The sequence below is a fragment of the Heterocephalus glaber genome, unplaced genomic scaffold (assembly GCF_053883595.1).
Source record: "Heterocephalus glaber isolate CG9 unplaced genomic scaffold, H.glaber_assembly_v1.0 deba00001720, whole genome shotgun sequence".
Classification (NCBI taxonomy): domain Eukaryota; kingdom Metazoa; phylum Chordata; class Mammalia; order Rodentia; family Bathyergidae; genus Heterocephalus; species Heterocephalus glaber.
In genome coordinates this window covers 8,080,507-8,099,265 of record NW_028258433.1, presented here as the reverse complement: position 1 = coordinate 8,099,265, position 18,759 = coordinate 8,080,507, and the positions used below count along the sequence as shown (strand labels likewise).

The 18,759-nt window shown below is 37.4% G+C and overlaps 1 protein-coding gene across 8 annotated transcripts in view; it reads right to left on the bottom strand.

Annotated features, from left to right (window-relative positions):
• Window positions 1-1,216: 1,216 nt before the first annotated feature.
• Window positions 1,217-18,759, bottom strand: part of Nbea (neurobeachin) — a 702,149-nt gene continuing 684,606 nt past the window's right edge. For all 8 annotated transcript variants that reach the window (XM_004854743.3, XM_087199596.1, XM_013075842.3 and 5 more), the window contains 4 exons: window positions 9,749-9,850; window positions 5,830-6,026; window positions 4,943-5,094; window positions 1,217-3,045 (listed from right to left, as the gene is read on the bottom strand). In XM_004854743.3, coding sequence (XP_004854800.1) covers window positions 2,955-3,045; window positions 4,943-5,094; window positions 5,830-6,026; window positions 9,749-9,850 — 542 coding nt within the window. In that variant the 3' untranslated portion in view covers window positions 1,217-2,954. The remainder of the gene's footprint in view (window positions 3,046-4,942; window positions 5,095-5,829; window positions 6,027-9,748; window positions 9,851-18,759) is intronic.

The window sequence follows — 18,759 nt, the reverse complement described above, 5'->3', positions numbered from 1 at the left end:
TCATGGTGTCTAGGGACTACCCTTCCCTACCAAAAACATTGCACATGACCAAGTAGGTCTAGGTCAATTTGCCACAAGGGACTAATGGGGTGAAGCAGGGAAAGTGGCCCTCAGGCAGGAAGAATACCAGAGACAGGATGCAGGGGGATTCTCAGGGGCTAGCAAATGGATGGGTTGGCCTGGGGTGTGGTCACCTGGGGAGTGACAGAGGACAAGGTGCCCCTCCTGAAGGACTCCTGTGCTTCTATGAGTTTGAACTTTATCCCTTAAATTAGCATTCTTGAAAATGTGCCCAAGGATCACTACATCCGATTATGTGGGGGATGGGACTCTAGATTCTTCTTTTAAAAGTAAGTTCTCCAAGTGAGAGCCTAAGAATACCATTCTTAAACCATTGGTATTGGCTTTGGAAGGTGTTGAGCAGGGGTACCACTGGCTTGGTGGTATAGCAAAGGGCAGCTAGGTAGACAGCAAGTATGGGAGGGGTCAGAATAGACTCCCAGGCATTGGTCAGGAGGTTCTGGGACAGGCCCAGTGATGGTACTGGGAAGGAAGGAGTGGTTTGAAGACACTTTATGTAGTGTTCAGCCTGACAGAGTGACTGCTAGGTTGCAAGAAGGGCTGGATGGAAGGAGCCAGCATGGCTCTCGTGGGCCTGTCCTTTTTATTCTGGAAACACAGATGGAAGCCCTGCTTGCAATTCTGTCACTGCCTGGGCCTGTCTGGGCTGCAGCCTTCCTACCCACACTAATTTCCATGCCTGAAGCCCCTTCTGCTATATCCCTGCCGCCCACCTTGTGGTCAGCAGCTGCTGGATCCTCCAGGTCTCTTAGTCCCTGCCTGTGCCACGGTTGCTTGATGATGAATTCTATAAAGTGTAGTTTCAAGTGAAAAATAGCATTATTTGGTGATACTCATATATGAAGTTATTATATCCTTCATCATTTAGTTCCTTTTTAATAAAATGAAAAATAACCCCAAAGTGGATTATGCAGGATAAATAATGAGGGCAGTTTCCCTCTGGTCACTGTTGCCCCAAATCCCTGCCAGATGGTCAAGCAGAGCAGCTCATGTTTCAGCAAATTACAGAACCTCATTAGGACTGTTTCATGTTTTTAGCTGCTGGGTCCTTATATGAGGCACTGTTGATTTCTTAAACTTGCATGACAATATAACGAATGCATGTTTGCGACATGTCCAATGAAATGTGAAACAGTGAATTCTTTGCATATTTTATTTTTCTTTTTTTGATTTCCAACTCACACACATCTGGCATATTTTACATCTTTGCAATAAAACATGGTTACAATAGCTTAAGGAATTTATATATCCAAAATATTTCACCATGATCTCAAGATGAAATGAACTTGTCTTCCAGATGTTCAGTATCCTCCCAATTCTAAGCTACAAACTCAAGATATTGCTTACAGCCTGGTGATGAATAACTTAATCATTACACTGATTCCCCATAATTTCAGAATTTCATAAATACAAACAACAATGAAGAAGGAATAATTCAGTGCTAAACTTACTAGTACAAGGTGGATAACAAATAAGTAACCACATCAATAAATAATGATATGTTTCTGGTGCAAAGTGCCAATACAAAGAACCCATTATTTTGTTTTATTTTTTTAAATAAATGACTGCAAGTGAGTGTAAATTCTGAGAAAATTACATTCCTGTAACATGCCTCATAGCCCTACCGACACAATATGTACATCTATGACGACACAGTCACCAAATATACAAAGAAGAAACATGAATAAAGTGTATACCCCTGGGTGTATAACTTGATCAGTACAATGTATGGAAAATCATTTGATAGCCATCATTTTATATCATAAAAGATGAAATGCCTTAGGCTAAGAATGTGGCTTTAGGTGAGAATTTCACAAGAACCTAAAAGAATAACTTCATTTATCATTGTAATAATGTCTGACTTTTTATTAAAGAAACCTAAGCTATTCAAAAACCAAAGAAGAAAAAGTGTATCATTCTCCTGCCCTAATGTATACAAACTAAGCCAGCGGGATGACTCTGGAAGAGACGTCCGGGTGTCGGGAAGTCATTACTATGGAGCTAATGATCATGACTCCTATTTATATACTCAAAACCAGGATCTCATCCCTAAGCCCCCTTTCTGCTGTGTCTTCAAATTATAAAGGGTAGGGCTGAATTTTCTTTGTATAAAGTACCAAAAATGGCAAATAATGGCTTACTATCCAAATGATTTATGAGAAAATTTCACTTAGAAGGGATGAATTTAGATTAAAAAGTGCAAACCATATTTTGGTGAAAATGTCAAAAAATTGCTGATCGAGCCCAAATTCCACTCTTTCCTATAAGCTGTGTCCTTGGACAGATCTTTTCGCTTCATAGTGTGAATGCACCTGTTCCGTCTAGACGTCAGGAGTAAAGAACATGCAAGTTGTAACTCCACAATAAAATTAAGAAACATTTTGTTCTTTATACAAGGTTTTACTTTTACAAAAGTATCCCTTTAAATAAGATGCATCTGATGTACAAAGTATCAAACGTGTTTTTATTTTTATTTTTCTCAGCTTGAAAAGAGGCTGGAAATGGGATGCAGGTTAGGTTCAAAGCTTCAACTTTGTAACAACTGGACACAAGGTTCCTCAGAATTGTCAAAAGTCTCTTGTGACACATACTACAACCTTTTCTTAAGAAACAACGATATATGAAATAATTACCAAAACATCTCCTAATTCATATAATTTACATGATATAAGCTTGCTTGATAGCAGCTAGTGTTCAGTCTTGAAAAAATACACAAAGTAAAATGGTTGCTGACTACAATGTACAGCTATTGCTGGGTGTGATGGAATGTACAAACAGAGGTGAATGTAGAGGAGTGTTTCCACCAGATATTGCCTTTCCATGCAGCTCTTGTGCTCTCAGCTTGAACTTGGCTTTTGGTTCTTCATTTCACTTCAGTATCTGTTCTGATGCTCATAATGCCACCGATTAAAATCTATATTAAAAGCTACAATGCTGCCAGAAGCCATGCCAGTAATCAGAGTCCTGGAAAAGCAGAGGCAGGCGTTAACAGTGATACAAACTCATGCAAGTGTTTGCTAATTTACACTATGCAGTCTCTCATGTGCATCTTGAGTCAGCCCACACACTTGGCCTTTCTTCTTTGTGTCTTACTAACAGCTATCTGGCCCTGAGGCTTTCTTCTCTGGCATGGTTCTTGCCCAGCTCACTGCCACTGTCTGAGTTCAGATCTCAGGACCTTCTGTCCAGATCAAGTGTTGCTTAATGTTTAATCCTACTCCTAATCAGAGAAATACTTTTGATTATACACTTATAGGTTTATCCATGAGTTTATAATTTCTACATATGTACTACTGTCCCAAAACACTGGGGACATTATAAGACGCAAGAATAATCCAAACTCAGAATGAGATTAAATATAAATGGCAACTTAATTGGTATCTTTCCTTGCTCCATTTAGAGACCCCGAGCACTACTGTGACTTTGAATATGCCCTGTGACTTACTTGTGTCCAAGCCTATTGAGCGGGTGAACAGCCTATGAAGTCCTCCCTGGCTTCCTTAGCCCTAAAGAGAATGATCAGTTGCTAGTGCTGTCACTGTCCCCCTGCTTCTCCTGTGTATGATCATTTGAACATTTTGGGGTGAGTAATCTTGTTATGCATCTTGAGTACTTTGTATACTAATACTTCAACTATGACGGTGGCAGCAAATATTTGCAAAATGAATATGTGAAAGAATATTAGAGAGAATATGTAAATACTTAAGAAAATAAATTATTTTAAACACTTTAGAGATACTCACGTTTATACAAATAATGACACAGCAAAGCATTCCCATGTATTCCTCAAAATGGACTGTTTTACTGTGGAATACTCTAATGACAACCTTAAACTTTAAAAACAGCCTGCTGCAGAACAAATATCCCTCCCCCAGAATAAATTATATTGTTTATCTTGATGGCTTTAGTACCATTTTACTATATTGTAAAGATGCTTTGCTAAATTTACAATATGTCTTAATGTTTAAAATATTTAATAACCAATGTTCTTTTTTTGTCTTGTTTTGTTTTGGTACCAGGGATCGAGCTCGGGTCCTTGTGCTTGCGCAGCAGGCCGCGAAACCACTGAGCTAAATCCCCGGGCCTAACCAGTGTTCTTATAAGAAACATTTCATGTACTTTAAAAAATTGGTTAAAACCTTTTATTTCTTTTAAATACAAAACAAGGGGATATTACATGTCATTTTAAAATTCTAGGGTTCCAGTTAATTTTTTTTAGTTTAGAAACTTTAGGCTTTATATTCCTTATACTATTTTCATTTTATAATAAATGCAAAAATGAAATTTAGAAAATAAAATCTTGCTGCAACCTGAAAGCTAAGGAAAATCGTATCAATTAATATTTATATCCAAGAAAGGATTAAACTATTTTAGGAGACCACATGAAATACAATAAAATAACATAATAAGAAATAGGTGAATAAGAAAATGGGGGAATTTGTTTCAGGTAATGAGTGTATCTTACATTTTGTAGTCTACAACTATGCATTTTGCTAGAATTTGTTTAGCTCAAAGCAGGTCTCCCCTCCTAAGCCAACTTCTGCTAAAAATGTTTCCTTCATACAGTCTTAGTCAGGAAAAGCCTATGATAGGAGAGGCTCTGACAACAGAGATGCTGGTGCAAATGAACCTTATGTTTTAGGTCATCAGACCCATTTCTGATGTTTTCCTTCCCATTTCCCTCTTATTGGAATCCTGTTTTATGGTACTTACTCCTTTCTTCAGTTTACCCTTTTCTGTACTAGTCTTTCTTCCATCTGGGTATCAGGAACTTATTTGAGCACATTTCACCCTTGGTAAGACAGATAAAAGCGTTTGATGACAATTCTTATTGATTATGTTTGTCCTTGTCACAACTCACCTCTGGTCATGGGATAAGTCCATTGCTCGAATGCCAGCATCACATCCGGGGTAAATGTACAGCTGCTTAAAGTCACAAGCCTGCCAGACCTCCACCACACCATTGTCCCCTCCCGTCACCAGATTCTGGCCATCACTGCTCAGGAGAATGGCCTTCAGAAAAAAGGAAGAAAACCAACATTTCTTTCAAAATCAATGGTCACTGCTGAAAAACACTCAGTCTATTCCATTATAATTATTATCTCCTTTTGGCCATTTGTCTAAGTTTTCTAAAATTCAATCCATAGAATTTCCAGTGTGGAATTCATCAAAGTTCTTATGTGGACAAAGGACCTTGTTAATGCCAATTTAAATTATAAAAATCTCAAAGAGAATATTATCAATGTGATCTAGGAAGAACTTGAGAATTAAATAACACAATGGTTTATTAAATTCTGAACATTAAGGGGTTTTAGAACAAAAGGCAGAGCATATTTCAAAATAGTTTTTAATACCAATGAACTAGCAATTATAATCTATTTGTGAATGAAGGGCAAATAGATATTTGTAATCTTGGTTTAGGGTTCTAAAGACAGGACTTTTCTACCATAAACTTACTTTTAATGCTTTGAAGGTGCAGTGCTGAAACAATTACAAAAGTCTCCTTAACATTTTGTGACCTACAATCAAATAACAATTATAGTCTCTAAAGACTAATTCACTGATTTATTTAGGTTTAATTAAAGGAATTCTGAGTTTGATCAAAGTATCGATCTACACGAATTTATATACTTTCCAAACCATCATGCATTTGTATGGATGCCAGAGAAGTTCTATTGAGTCAGTTAATACAAAACAATCTTTAATCTGTTGCTCCCTTCCTTTTTTGCACTGAACACGCAGATTTACCCGTGTTGAATCATTGATCTCCATTTGGGCCAAAAGCTTCCCATTAATGCTGAAATTGCTGAATCGTCCTCTTTCGTAGTAAATGATACAGTGGCCTTCACTGGATACAGAAATCAAGCGTGGGAACAAGCAGTTTTCCGGTCCTTCAAGGGCTCTCAGCAAATCTCCAGTGATGGTGTGGACAAGGCAGGGCCCCTCTGTGGAGTAGAAATATCAGTGTCTGGGGTCAGTCAGTGATGACAGATACACACATGCACTTACTAACCCAAAACCTTACCTGGTGGACAAGCAGATTTGCTAAAAGACAAAAATGGAGAGAGGTATGCTGGGCAAAGTCATGCACTGAGCTTATATTTGAACAGACCAAATGGAGAGTAGCTGTTTAATAATAAGAGATATACACATCTACAAATTTTTATCCTTCATTAGATAATATTCATAATAACACAACATAATTCATAGATTATGTGACAATAAAACTGTCCCAGAAAGTTTCTCTTAATGTGCTTTTAGAAATTTTACTTGCGCTAAGGATATTCTTCAGTGGTAGAGTGCTTATCTAGCATGCCCGAGGCCATAAATTCAATCCAGACTACCACCACCACCACCACCAAAAAAAAAAAAAAGTTTAGGAGAATTATCAGAAAAGTTGCTAAGTTTCTCTATTAGCATCAAAAATTTAATATTGCACTATGTAAAAAAATTATTTGTTTTCTGTAATCTATTCTTAAAATATAAAAGTAAGATTAAGAAGTTATTCAAAGGGCTGGGGACTTAGCTCAGTGGTTCCACCAGCTGTTCCACCACAAGCACAAGGAACCGAGTTCGATCTCCAGTACCAAAACAAAAAAGAAGTTAATAAAGTAAGTCACACTACAAAAACACGTTTTGTCTCCAACAAATAAACAGTAAGGCAAGAGTGTAAAAGGAGTAGGGGGAAGGACTTTGCCCAACTGCTCTGGGGGATTTTTGTACTTGTAGAAATTGTGTGATAAGATTAAAAAAAAATCACTAGCCATATTCATGAAAATAAAATAAGTGCTTAATATAGATGTTATTATATGTCTGCCTCCTTGCTCTATTCAAAACACAATAAAACTCCACCAAAAATGAGGATAAATTCATTTTTATTTTTATTTTTATTTTTTTTGTATTAAATTCTTTTATTGGTACATTGTAGGTATACAACACAATTACATTTCTCATTGGGAACTGTACCTTTACATAATGCATCTTGGTTCTTATTTTTTCCCCATTCCTAGCCCTCCCTTCACGCCCTCCACCCTTCCCTATTTACAAAGACTTTATTTCCATTTTTTCCATTTCTCAGCATTTTTCCTTTCCCTTCTTTCCTTTCCCCTGCCCCTCCCACTACCCCTACCATTTTGGACCTTTTCTTCCTATTTTACATTATCGATTATTCATTCTAATCATTGGTACATTTTAGGTATACAATATAATGACATTCATCATTGGAAATTTGCACCTTTACATAGTCTCTCTTGGTTCTTAATTTTCACCCTTGCCCAGCCCTTCCTGCACTCTGAAAAGAGAGATTGAAGATGATATCAGAAAATGGACAGATATCCCCTGCTCCTGGGTAGGAAGGATTAATATAGTGAAAATGGCCATACTTCCAAAACTGCTATATAGATTTAATGCAATTCCAATTGAGATCCCAGCAGCATACTTCATAGACCTCGAGAAAACAATCCAAAAATTCATTTGGAGCAAGAAGAGACCCAGAATAGCAAAAGGAATTCTAGGTAACAGAGACATGGCAGGGGGTATCACAATCCCCAACCTGCAACTCTACTATAAAGCTACTGTGATAAAAACAGCATGGTACTGGAAAAGAAACAGACTTGAGGACCAGTGGAACAGATTAGAAGATGCAGAAACAATGCCAGACACACTCAGCCCTCTCATCTTCGATAAAGGAGCCAAACACCCTCACTGGAGGAAAGATAGTCTCTTTAATAAATGGTGCTGGAAAAATTAGGCTTCAACTTGCCAAAGATTAAAACTAGACCTATATCTCTCACCATGCACTAAACTAAAATCAAAATGGATTAAAGATCTAAATATTAAAATAGAAACTCTGAACCAGTTGGAACAGAGGTTAGGTAGAACTCTTGAAGACATCCATGTAGGAAAAGATTTTATGAACAAAACCTCAGGTGCCTGTGAACTAGCAAAATCAACACATGGGATCTCTTCTTATTAAAAAGCTTCTGCACAGCAAGAGAAACCACCAGCAGTGTGAAGAGACAACCCACAATGTGGGAAAAAATCTTCACCTGCTCTTCCTCAGACCAAGGTCTACTACCTTGAATCTATAAAGAACTTAAAAAGATCAGACCTCCCAAATTTAAAGACCCAATCCAAAAATGGGCATCTGAAATGAACAGACATTTCTCAGACAAAGAAGTAGAAATGGCAAATAAATACATGAAAAAATGTTCAACATCACTGGTCATTCGAGAGATGCAAATGAAAACAACGCTGAGATTCCACTTCACTCCAGAAAGAATGGCTGCTCTCATGAAATCCACCAATAACAAATGCTGGCAGGGCTGTGGGGAAAGAGGAACCCTGCTCCACTGCTGGTGGGAGTGTAGACTGGTGCAAGCACTGTGGAAATCAGTATGGAGATACCTCAAAGAACTAGGACTGGAAGTCCCATTCGACCTCGCTATTCCACTGCTGGGGATCTTCCCCAAAGCATTTTTATTTTTTAATCAGTTGATTTGAGTAGACATGAATTTATGAAACAAGCGACATTATAAAACTATAAAAAATGTTCCCCAATTACTAAGATAAGAACTATAGAACATGAGAGAAAAAGAAAAAAGAAAATATCAATTGCCTCTAAAATCATCCACTACCTATAGAAAAATTAATTTTTTTCTTACATTTACTATGTATCACTTACTTTCCTTGTAATATAGACATATATATATTTGTGTGTGTGTGTAAAAATGGTCCCTTGACTTCAGATTATTCCAATCTCCATAAAGCAATGGGAATTAGCTGTAGCAGCCAAATATGATCATCTTATCACCTTGATTAAAATCTTCAATGACCTGGGCATGGTGGCCAAGCCTGGAATGCCAGCCCTCCCAGTCTGGGCAATTTAGAAATTTAGTGAAATCATGTCTCAAACGTAAGTAAATGGCTGGGGATATAGATCACTGTGAAGGCCCTGGATTCAATCCCCAGTACAGGGGAGGAAAAAAAAATCAACTATTATTCATTATACTGAGCATAAAAAATGCAAATCTTTGTGCCACTGACCCCTCTTACCTGCTCAGTCTCCTCCCTCCTTGCCTCTGCCACATTCTCCCAGATTCCAGCCTTTTGGTTCCCTCAGTTTCTCCTAAGGATTAGGCTCCTTTCTACCTTGAGTCATCCCACAGAGAAGCTACCTGAGCAGAATTGTGACCTAAATTTCCTGATTTCTCCCCAATAGTACCTCTTCCATAAGAGAAAAGACCCATATAAACCTGTTTCCTTTCCACCAGCCTCTACACAGTCTTCAGCCTTGTAAAGAAAGGGATCTGCAGAAGAAGGTGGACTCAGAGCCAAGTCTGAAGAGTAACTGGATCCCCCAACTCCCCTATTGTGTCAGGGACATTTCCTCTTTGTCTTTTAAATGTCTTTTTTAATGGCTGCATCTTTGGGAGTACTGCAATTTAATTTATCAGTGTTATGATTAGAATGCTGGTGACCACAAAATGCTACATAAACTTTTATACGTATTAGTACTAGTAAATATTAATAAAGTTAAACAGCTGCAAAGAGCCTAAGGATTACATTTTTTCTGTGGAGACTCTCCTGGAAGAAATAAATCAAAGATCACAGCTTCAGAAAATGGTACATTTTCTAAAGATTTAAAATGTAATAAACAACTTCTAACCTTTAGCACCACTGATAACGAGCCCAAGTTCTGCACAGACAGAAACACAGACAACTTCATGGTCATGTCCTGTGAGGACAGCTCTCGGTGCAGGATAATCACCTGCAAGAAAACAGCAGCAGTGAGTCACCAGGAACAAGGTAGACATAAAAAGCTGCACCAATAACCCCACCATTGTTATAAAACAATCACTAATGACTATTAAGGACAATGACTAGTTATGTGATCACTGGCAGTTACAGAACCTTTCTGTTACTTCCTATCTGTAAAATGGCACAGGTATTGTACCTACTACAAGGGCTATTTAGATGATAGGATAAGTTCATACATTTGTATTTAGAATATATGACAGTGCTGATGGCTATTCTTTTCTTCCTCATTATTGTTATTAACCAAGGACAATGCCTGCCAAGGCATTCTATCTCATTCTATCTCAAGGTGCTATCTCATTTAATTTTGGTAACATTATTATTAGGTTAGTACTATTATTATTCCTATTTTATAGCCTATAAACTCAAGGCTTTGCAAGGTTATTCAACTTACCAAGTTCAAACAGCTAGCAAGTTTTGCATTTGAACCACAGCTTTCTAATTCTAAAGCTCATGCTCTTATTCATTTAAAATTGTTCCTTACAATCTCAACAAATAGGCAGAAAAACAAAAACAAAAACAAAAAAACCAAATAGGCAGAGGTGCTTTTTTTTGGTGTGGGAGATAGGAAAATGGTGTAGGGAAAGTAATGAAGGAAAGAATAAATATCTTAATTCTCAACTGGTACAAACCTAGCTACAAAGTCCAGCTGAATTATATTCTATAAGCATTTTTACGGCCAACTACTCTCACAAACTGAATGAATGCCTTCTGAGCGGCAGGCATTTTTCTAAGTGGGCTAGGGATTGGAAGTATGAAGAGGTATAAAATATAACATGGAACTATTCAAAACGTATAAAATAACCAAGCCCTTCCATAGGCATAACACTTGGAACACTCAGCAACAAATGTAGGGAGAAACAAATGTGTGCACACAAAGTAGAGCAGAGATCAAAACAATCTCAGTATGAATGAGGAGAAAATCAGAACATTTGATGAATAAACTGCATTTGCCTAAGATAGCATTTGCCTAAGATCAGCAAACTTGAAAAGGCATCATGACCCACACTGCCTTGACTGGGAAAGCTGTTGACAATAGCCAGTGTGGGATGGAAATGAGGAATCTGTATAGTCTAATGGTTAGGAAGGTGAAAAAAAGGAAGCAAAAGAAAAAGAAAATGGGTAAGGTAAATGGACCATGGTGTCATCTTGAGTAGGGTTCCTTTTGATGAGTATATATCTATCTATTGAAGACATATAACAGTTATATACTTTTGGGAGATATATATTATAAATACTTAATATGTAACTGGTATTGGAGGGGTGAGACAGGGTCTCATGATGTAGTTCAGGGGGGCCTTGAATTTATGGTGATCATCCTGCCTCAACCTCCTGAGTGCTGGGATTATAGGTGTGCACCACCATGCTCAGCATGGAATTGGTATTTTAAAACATTTTTTAATTAGGCATGCCATGGCTCCCAGCTTGGAGGAGGCTTCCCAGTCAGCATGCCACAGCTCCCACCCCAGAGGAGGCTCCCAGGTAGGCATGCCGCAGCTCCCAGCCCAGAGGAGGCTTCCGGGTAGGTGTGCCATAGCTCCCAGCACAGAAGAGGTGAGCCCTGTCGGGGACAGCAGCACCCACTGGCCCATTGTCGAAATGAGAAGACATGTAAACAAGGCTCAGAACCAGACTTCCAGATCACCTACACCAACCCCAAAGGGAAAAGAGATGGAACACTCTGATACTCAACCACCTGGACTCCCTGAACTAGAAATGAAAGAGGATCTGGAAAAAATGAAATCAGAAATAATTTCTCACATAGCAGCAGAGATTGTGCCCATAGTGCAAGACATAATTAATAAATCTAAACAGGACACAGATAAAAAAAATAAAGGAGCTGAGGTACATGATGGAATCCCAACATAGGAAACAAATGGAATCCATAAGACAGATGCAAACAGATTTCCAGGAGATTAAAAACTCCATTGAAAGTCCATGCAGCAGAATGAGCCAATGTGAAGACAGAACTTCAGATATAGAAGACAAGATTGCAATTAGTGACCAGGAAAAGAAAAATTGCTTTAAAATTGTAAGAGACCACAAGAAAACAATCCAGCAGCTGCTAGACAATGCAAAGAAGAGTAACATAAGACTGACTGGAGTCAATGAAGAAACAGGAGAGAGTGCAGATGACATTAAAAAAAGCTTCACAGAGGTGATGGCAGAAAACTTCCCAAGAAGGGGAAAAGAACTTGACATACCGGTAAGCGAGGCATATAGGACTCCAACTAGCCTTGATCAAAAAAAATCAACACATAGGCACATAATTGTTAAGATTCCAGAAACCCAACAGGAGAACAAAATTCTACAAGCAGTTAGAGAAAAGAAAGAAATCACATACAAAGGAAAGCCCATCAGAATCACAGCAGACTTATGAATGCAAACCCTCAAGGCAAGAAGAGCTTGGAGTGATGTGTTTCAAACCCTAAAGGAAAACAGCCTCCAACCTAGATTGATGTACCCTGCAAAACTGCCTTTCAAAATTGATGGTGAAATAAGATACTTTCATGACAAAGAGTACCTTAGGAACTTCATGAATACCAAACCAAACCAGTTCTCCAAAAAATTTTAGACGAAATCCTAGGAAAAGACCATGAGGATCACAACCCAAGGAAGCTCAGCAGAATGAATTCATGGGGCACAAAATTAAAAGCAAAGGTGAAGAATCCAACAAAAAGAAAAAGTCACGACAATGATAACTCAATACATATCAGTTATAACCATCAATGAATGGTCTCAACTCACCAATCAAAAGAAATAGACTGGCAGAATGGGTCAAGAAGCAAGATCCAACAATATGCTGCATACAAGAAACACACTTAATTCAAAAGAAACTCATAGACTGAAGGTTAAAGGGTGGAAAACAATACTCCATGTGATGGTAACCCGAAAAAAGCAGGAGTAGCTATCCTCTTTGCAGACCAAGTGGATTTCAAACCCACACTGATTAAGAGAGGCAAAGAAGGATACTACACCCTTGTAAAGGGAACAATCCAAGAGGAAGAGATAACAATCATAAATATTTATGGACCAAACACTAGTGCACCCAATTATACAAAACAAATACTCACAGACAAGAAAAACTATATAAGCACTAATACAATAGTAGTGGGGGACTTCAGTACCCCATTATCACAAATAGATAGATCAACTAGACAAAAAACAAGCAACAAAATACTAGAACTCAATCAAACTCTTGAACAAATAAACTTAACAGATGTTTAGAGAGCGTTTCATGCCACAAAATCAGAATACACATTCTTTTCAGCTTCAAATGGGTCATTCTCAAAAATAGACCACATACTCATTCATAGAACATATTTAGGCAAGTGCAAAGGAATTGAAGTTATCCCCTGTATATTATCAGACCACAGTGAGATGCAATTGGAGATCAATAGCAAAAGAAACTGCAAGAATTACATAAACACATGGAAACTGAACAACACACTTTTGAGTAATCAATGGGTCACAGAGGAAATTAAAGAAGAAATCAGACAGTTCCTTCAATTAAATGACAATGACAATACAACATATTGGAATCTATGGGACACAATGAAAGCTGTCTTACAAGGGAAAATCATAGCAGTGAATACTCATATTAGGAAAACACAGCATGCCCAATTAACCTGATGCTGAACCTCAAGCTTCTAGAAAAAGAAGAGCAGGACAAACCCAAAGCCCATATAAATGAGGAAATTATAAAGATCAGGGCAGAAATCAATGGAATGGAGACTAAGAAAACAATACAAAAAAGTCAATGAAGCCAAGAGTTGGTTCTTTGAAATAAACCAAATTGACAAAGCCTTAGAGAACCTTATCAGAAAAAGGAAAGAAAAGGCCCAAATGCATACAATTAGGAATGAAAACGGTGAAATTACAACAGACCCAGCCGAAATCCAGAGGATCATCAATACCTACTTCCAGAACCTATAAGCCAATAAGGTGGACATCACAGAAGAAATGGACAGATTCCTAGACACGTATGAATTACCAAAGTTGAATGAAGAAGACCTAAAAATTCTAAAAAACCCAATATAAATCAATGAAATTGAAAACATAATTAAAAATTTATGAAGAAAATCCCGGGTCTTGATGGCTTCACCACTGAATTCTACAAGACATTTAGAGAGGAACTACTGCCATTACTGTTTAAACTCTTCAACAAAATTTAAAGGGAAACAATACTCCCAAATTCATTCCTGGAAGCATCACCTTGATCACCAAAGCAGAGAAAGACCCAACTGAAAAACAGAATTATGGGCCAATATCACTAATGAACATAGATGCAAAAATCCTTAATAAGATACTGGCAAATAGAATGCAGAAGATCATCAAGAAGATCATACAATCTGACCAAGTGGGATTCATCCCAGGGATGCAGGCATGTCTCAATATATGCAAATCAATCAATGTAATACACTATATCAATAGAGCCAAGGACAAAAACCATATGATCATCTCAATAGATGCAGAAAAAGCATTTGACAAAATCTAACATGCATTTATGATAAAAATCCTACAAAAATGGAAATAGATGATCTCTACTCAATCTGATAAAAGCCATCTATGAAAAACCAACATCCAATATCATACTAAATGGTCAAAAACTGAAATCCTTCACACTAAAATCAGGAACAAGACAAGGATGTCCACTATCACTGCTCCTGTTCAATATAGTTTTGGAAACATTAGCCACAGCAATTAGACAAGAGAAAGAAATAAAAGGAATAAAGATACGAAATGAAGAAGTTAAACTGTCATTATTTCCAGATGACATGATCCTCTATATCAAAGACCCCCCCAAGAACTCCACCAGAAGTCTTCTAGACTTAATAATCAAATTCAGTAGAGTAGCTAGATACAAGGTCAACACAGAAAAATCAATAGCTTTCTTCTACATGAACAACAGACTCATTGAGACAGAAATAGGACAAACAATTTCTTTCACAATAGCATCCAAAAAACTGAAATACCTAGGAATCAACCTAACGAAAGAAATCAAAGACCTCTTCTCTGAAAACTATAGCACTTTGAAAAAAGAGATTGAAGATGATATCAGGAAATGTAAAGACATCCCTTGCTCCTGGGTAGGAAGGATCAACATAGTGAAAATGGCCATACTTCCAAAATTGCTATATAGATTCAATGCAATCCCAACTGAAATTCCAATAACATACTTCACAGATCTTGAGAAAAAAATCCAAAAATTCATTTGGAATAAGAACAGACAAAGAATAGCAAAAGCAATTCTAGGTAACAAAGACATGGCAGGGGGTATTATAATCCCCAACTTGAAACTATACTACAAAGCTACTGTGATAAAAACAGCATGGTACTGGAAAAGAAACAGACTTGAGGACCAGTGGAACAGATTAGAAGATGCAGAAACAACTCCAGACACACTCAGGCACCTCATCTTTGACAGAGGAGCCAAACACCCTCACTGGAGGAAAGATAGCCTCTTTAATAAATAGTCCTGGAGAAATCGGGTTTCAACTTGCCAAAGACTAAAACTAGATCTATATTTCTCACCATGCACTCAAATAAAATTGAAATGGATTAAAGATCGAAATATTAAAACAGAAACGCTGAATCGGCTGAAACAGAGGTTAGGTAGAACTCTTGAAGACATTGGTGTAGAAAGAGACTTTGTGAACAAAAGTCAGTTGCCCATGAACTAGCACAAACAATCAACAAGTGGGATCTTTTCTTACTAAAAAGCTTCTGCACAGCAAGAGAAACCACCAGCGGCGTGAAGAGACAACCCACAATGTGGGAAAAAATCTTCACCAGTGGTCCCTCAGACAAAGGTCTACTATCTTGAATCTATAAAGAACTTTAAAAAATCAGACCTCCTAAATTTAAAGACCCAATCCAAAAATGGGCATCTGAAATGAACAGACATTTCTCAGACAAAGAAGTAGAAATGGCAAATAAACATATGAAAAAATGTTCAACATCACTGGTCATTTGAGAGATGCAAATGAAAACAACGCTGAGATTCCACCTCACTCCAGAAAGAATGGCTGCTATCATGAAATCAACCAATAACAAATGCTGGTGGGGCTGTGGGGAAAGAGGAACACTGCTCCACTGCTTGTGGGAGTGTAGACTGGTGCAAGCACTGTGGAAATCAGTATGGAGATACCTCAAAGACCTAGACTGGAAGTCCCATTTGATCCAGCTATTCCCCTGCTGGGTATCTTCCCCAAAGAATTAAAAGAATCATAACAGAGTGATATATGTGCACCCATGTTCATATCAGCACAGTTTGTGATCGCTAAAACTTGGAAACAGCCCAAATGCCCATCAACTGGAGACTGGATAAAGAAAATGTGGGTTTTTTTTTTATAAAATGGAGTACTACTCAGCTATAAAAAATGAGAAATTAGAGACATTTATAGCTAAGCGGATGCACATTGAGGTGATACTCTTAAGTGAAATAAATAGGACACACATGTAAATACTGAATAGTTTCTCCAGTGTGAGAAACTGAAAGTATAAATAAGGACCAAAAGGTATAATAAATAATGTGAAATAGGAAGAAAAGGGCCAAAGGGGAAGGGGAAGTGGGAGGGGTAGGGGAAAGGAAAGAAGGGAATGGAATTAATATGAGAAAATGAAATAAAAGGAAACAAAGTCTTTGTAAATAGGGAGGGATGGAGGGGTTGAAGGGAGGGAAGGGGAAGGGGGAAAAATAAGAACCAAGAGAGTATGTAAAAGTGCCTATCTCCAGTGATAAATGTCATTATATTGTACACCTAAAATGTACCAATAAAAGGATATACAAAAAAGAAAAAAGAATTCTTTAATTCTAAAAACAAAAGAAAGTCAGGTACTTTGTAGAAGTTGCCAACTTCAACTCTGAACTTGGAAGAAAAATTAGTCTATAAAGTTTCTCCATCTTGTATAATACATTGATCCCTTTTGAAGAGAACAAAATATCATTAACTTCAAAAAGAAAGAGGAAAAATGGAGGAAAAGAAGAGAGGAAATTTAAAAAGTAAAAGAAAGAAGGAAAGAAAGAAGGAAAGAAAGAAAAAAGGATAGCAAGCCAGCCAGCCAATGACCAAATATTAGCCACACGGGGCAGAATATGAAGAACTGCTTCAATGAAGTGAGGTGAGTACAGGTAATCAGAAAGAAGAATGCGGAGTATTTAATAGCAATACAATTTGGACCTCGTCCATTTAATTGGATTCAATAAACATTTATTGATGTTTTGTAATATCCCATTATTTCCATTTTCCATTAACACCATAACACTTGTGAATGTCTTACATTGCCTATTTTCTTCATTCTCCCATTTCTCTTTTAGTTTTTAAAACAACTACATCAAACTCATATTGCATGATATTGGATCATCTTGGATGTATTATTTTTCAGTCTACAATATCATCCCAGCAAAGAGGAAATATACATATATGTAAGTTTTTCATTTTAAGTTGCCAATTTAATTAACCATTACTTTTCCTCCTTGAAAAGGGATGTTGTAATTTGGTCTTATAACTGCAACTCTTTCTAAATTCTTATTAGTTTTTAATCTAGAGTTTATGCCTAGGTACCAGAGATCTGTGGATATTTTCTTGAGGGGAAAATGTTCCAGGAAAAATTTAAAATGTCAGGTCTGCGTTTTGATGATACTCTAAAATTTTTTTAAGGTAGTTATAAAGATGAAACCTCTCTTTGCTATCATAAACTATGCTATGAGAACCTTTACTGAGGAAATTTACAAACCAATTTTAACAGTATTTCTTAAAGTAGGGTTCGGGGAGTCCAAGAATACATTTGTAGGACTCTGGGATATATTCTTCCCTTCTCTTTTTCTAGTGCCAATGACAATTTTGTTCTAATGGAAAAAAAAAAAAGGGATTAGTGCATAGCACAAGCTGAAGGAACACTGCTGTAGGCTAATTCCTTCTCAAGTTTACAAATTCCTTTTAAGTTGCCAGTGTCCACATAGCTACCTGACTTTTAAAAATATCAATTACACATTTAGCCCATGTAATATATATATATATATAAAACACGCTGCCCTCCCATATATAACATATACAAGGGGTGATGATCAAAATATATGATGTTTTAAATTTAAAAAAATACAGCACCCCCCCTGCCCCCTTGAACACACTTATTCTATCACTCTTGGTACTTTCTGAAGCAACTCTCGAAGCCCTCTTTTATGAGTGTCTTTATGAGGTTTGATAAAAAATACAGGGAATGTTCCTGCCCAGTGCCATCCAATGGAAAGGCAGGCTCAAAAAACATGGTCTGTCCTCATCTACCTTTTTCATCAGATTTGCTACCATGACTTTGGCTCTTCCCCAAAGTAAAAATGACCATGAAAGGTAAATGTTTTGAGTGAATTCAGGACACAGAGGCAACAGTGCAAGTGAAGGCACTGATGAATCAGAACTTCCAGAACTGTTCCAGAAAGTGATAAGAACAATGGGATAAGTGCACTTGAAGCAAGGGGGAGTGTTTTGAGGATCAATAGCAATGTGTCTCATACTATAATAAAATTTAAATATTATATTTTATGAGCACATCCTATATGTTTACACACATAAGCACACACACACACACACAATGAATTCCCTTGTACTTACACCCCCAGCTTAAGATATTTCTAGTAACCTTGATGCTCTTTCTTTTACATCTTAGAGAATATATCCTTTAAAAATGTCTTTTCCCCTTCTGTTTATTCTATATCAATCAGATGAGGGTGTTCAGTTTGCCATCTTTCTTTCATGGTGCTTGAGTTCCCTGCGTGGTGCCTGCTTCTGTCTGTGGACTCATATTCCAGATGGGATGAGGTGCCCTCCTCCACTTTACCCTATCTTGTCTCTCTGCTCTGGT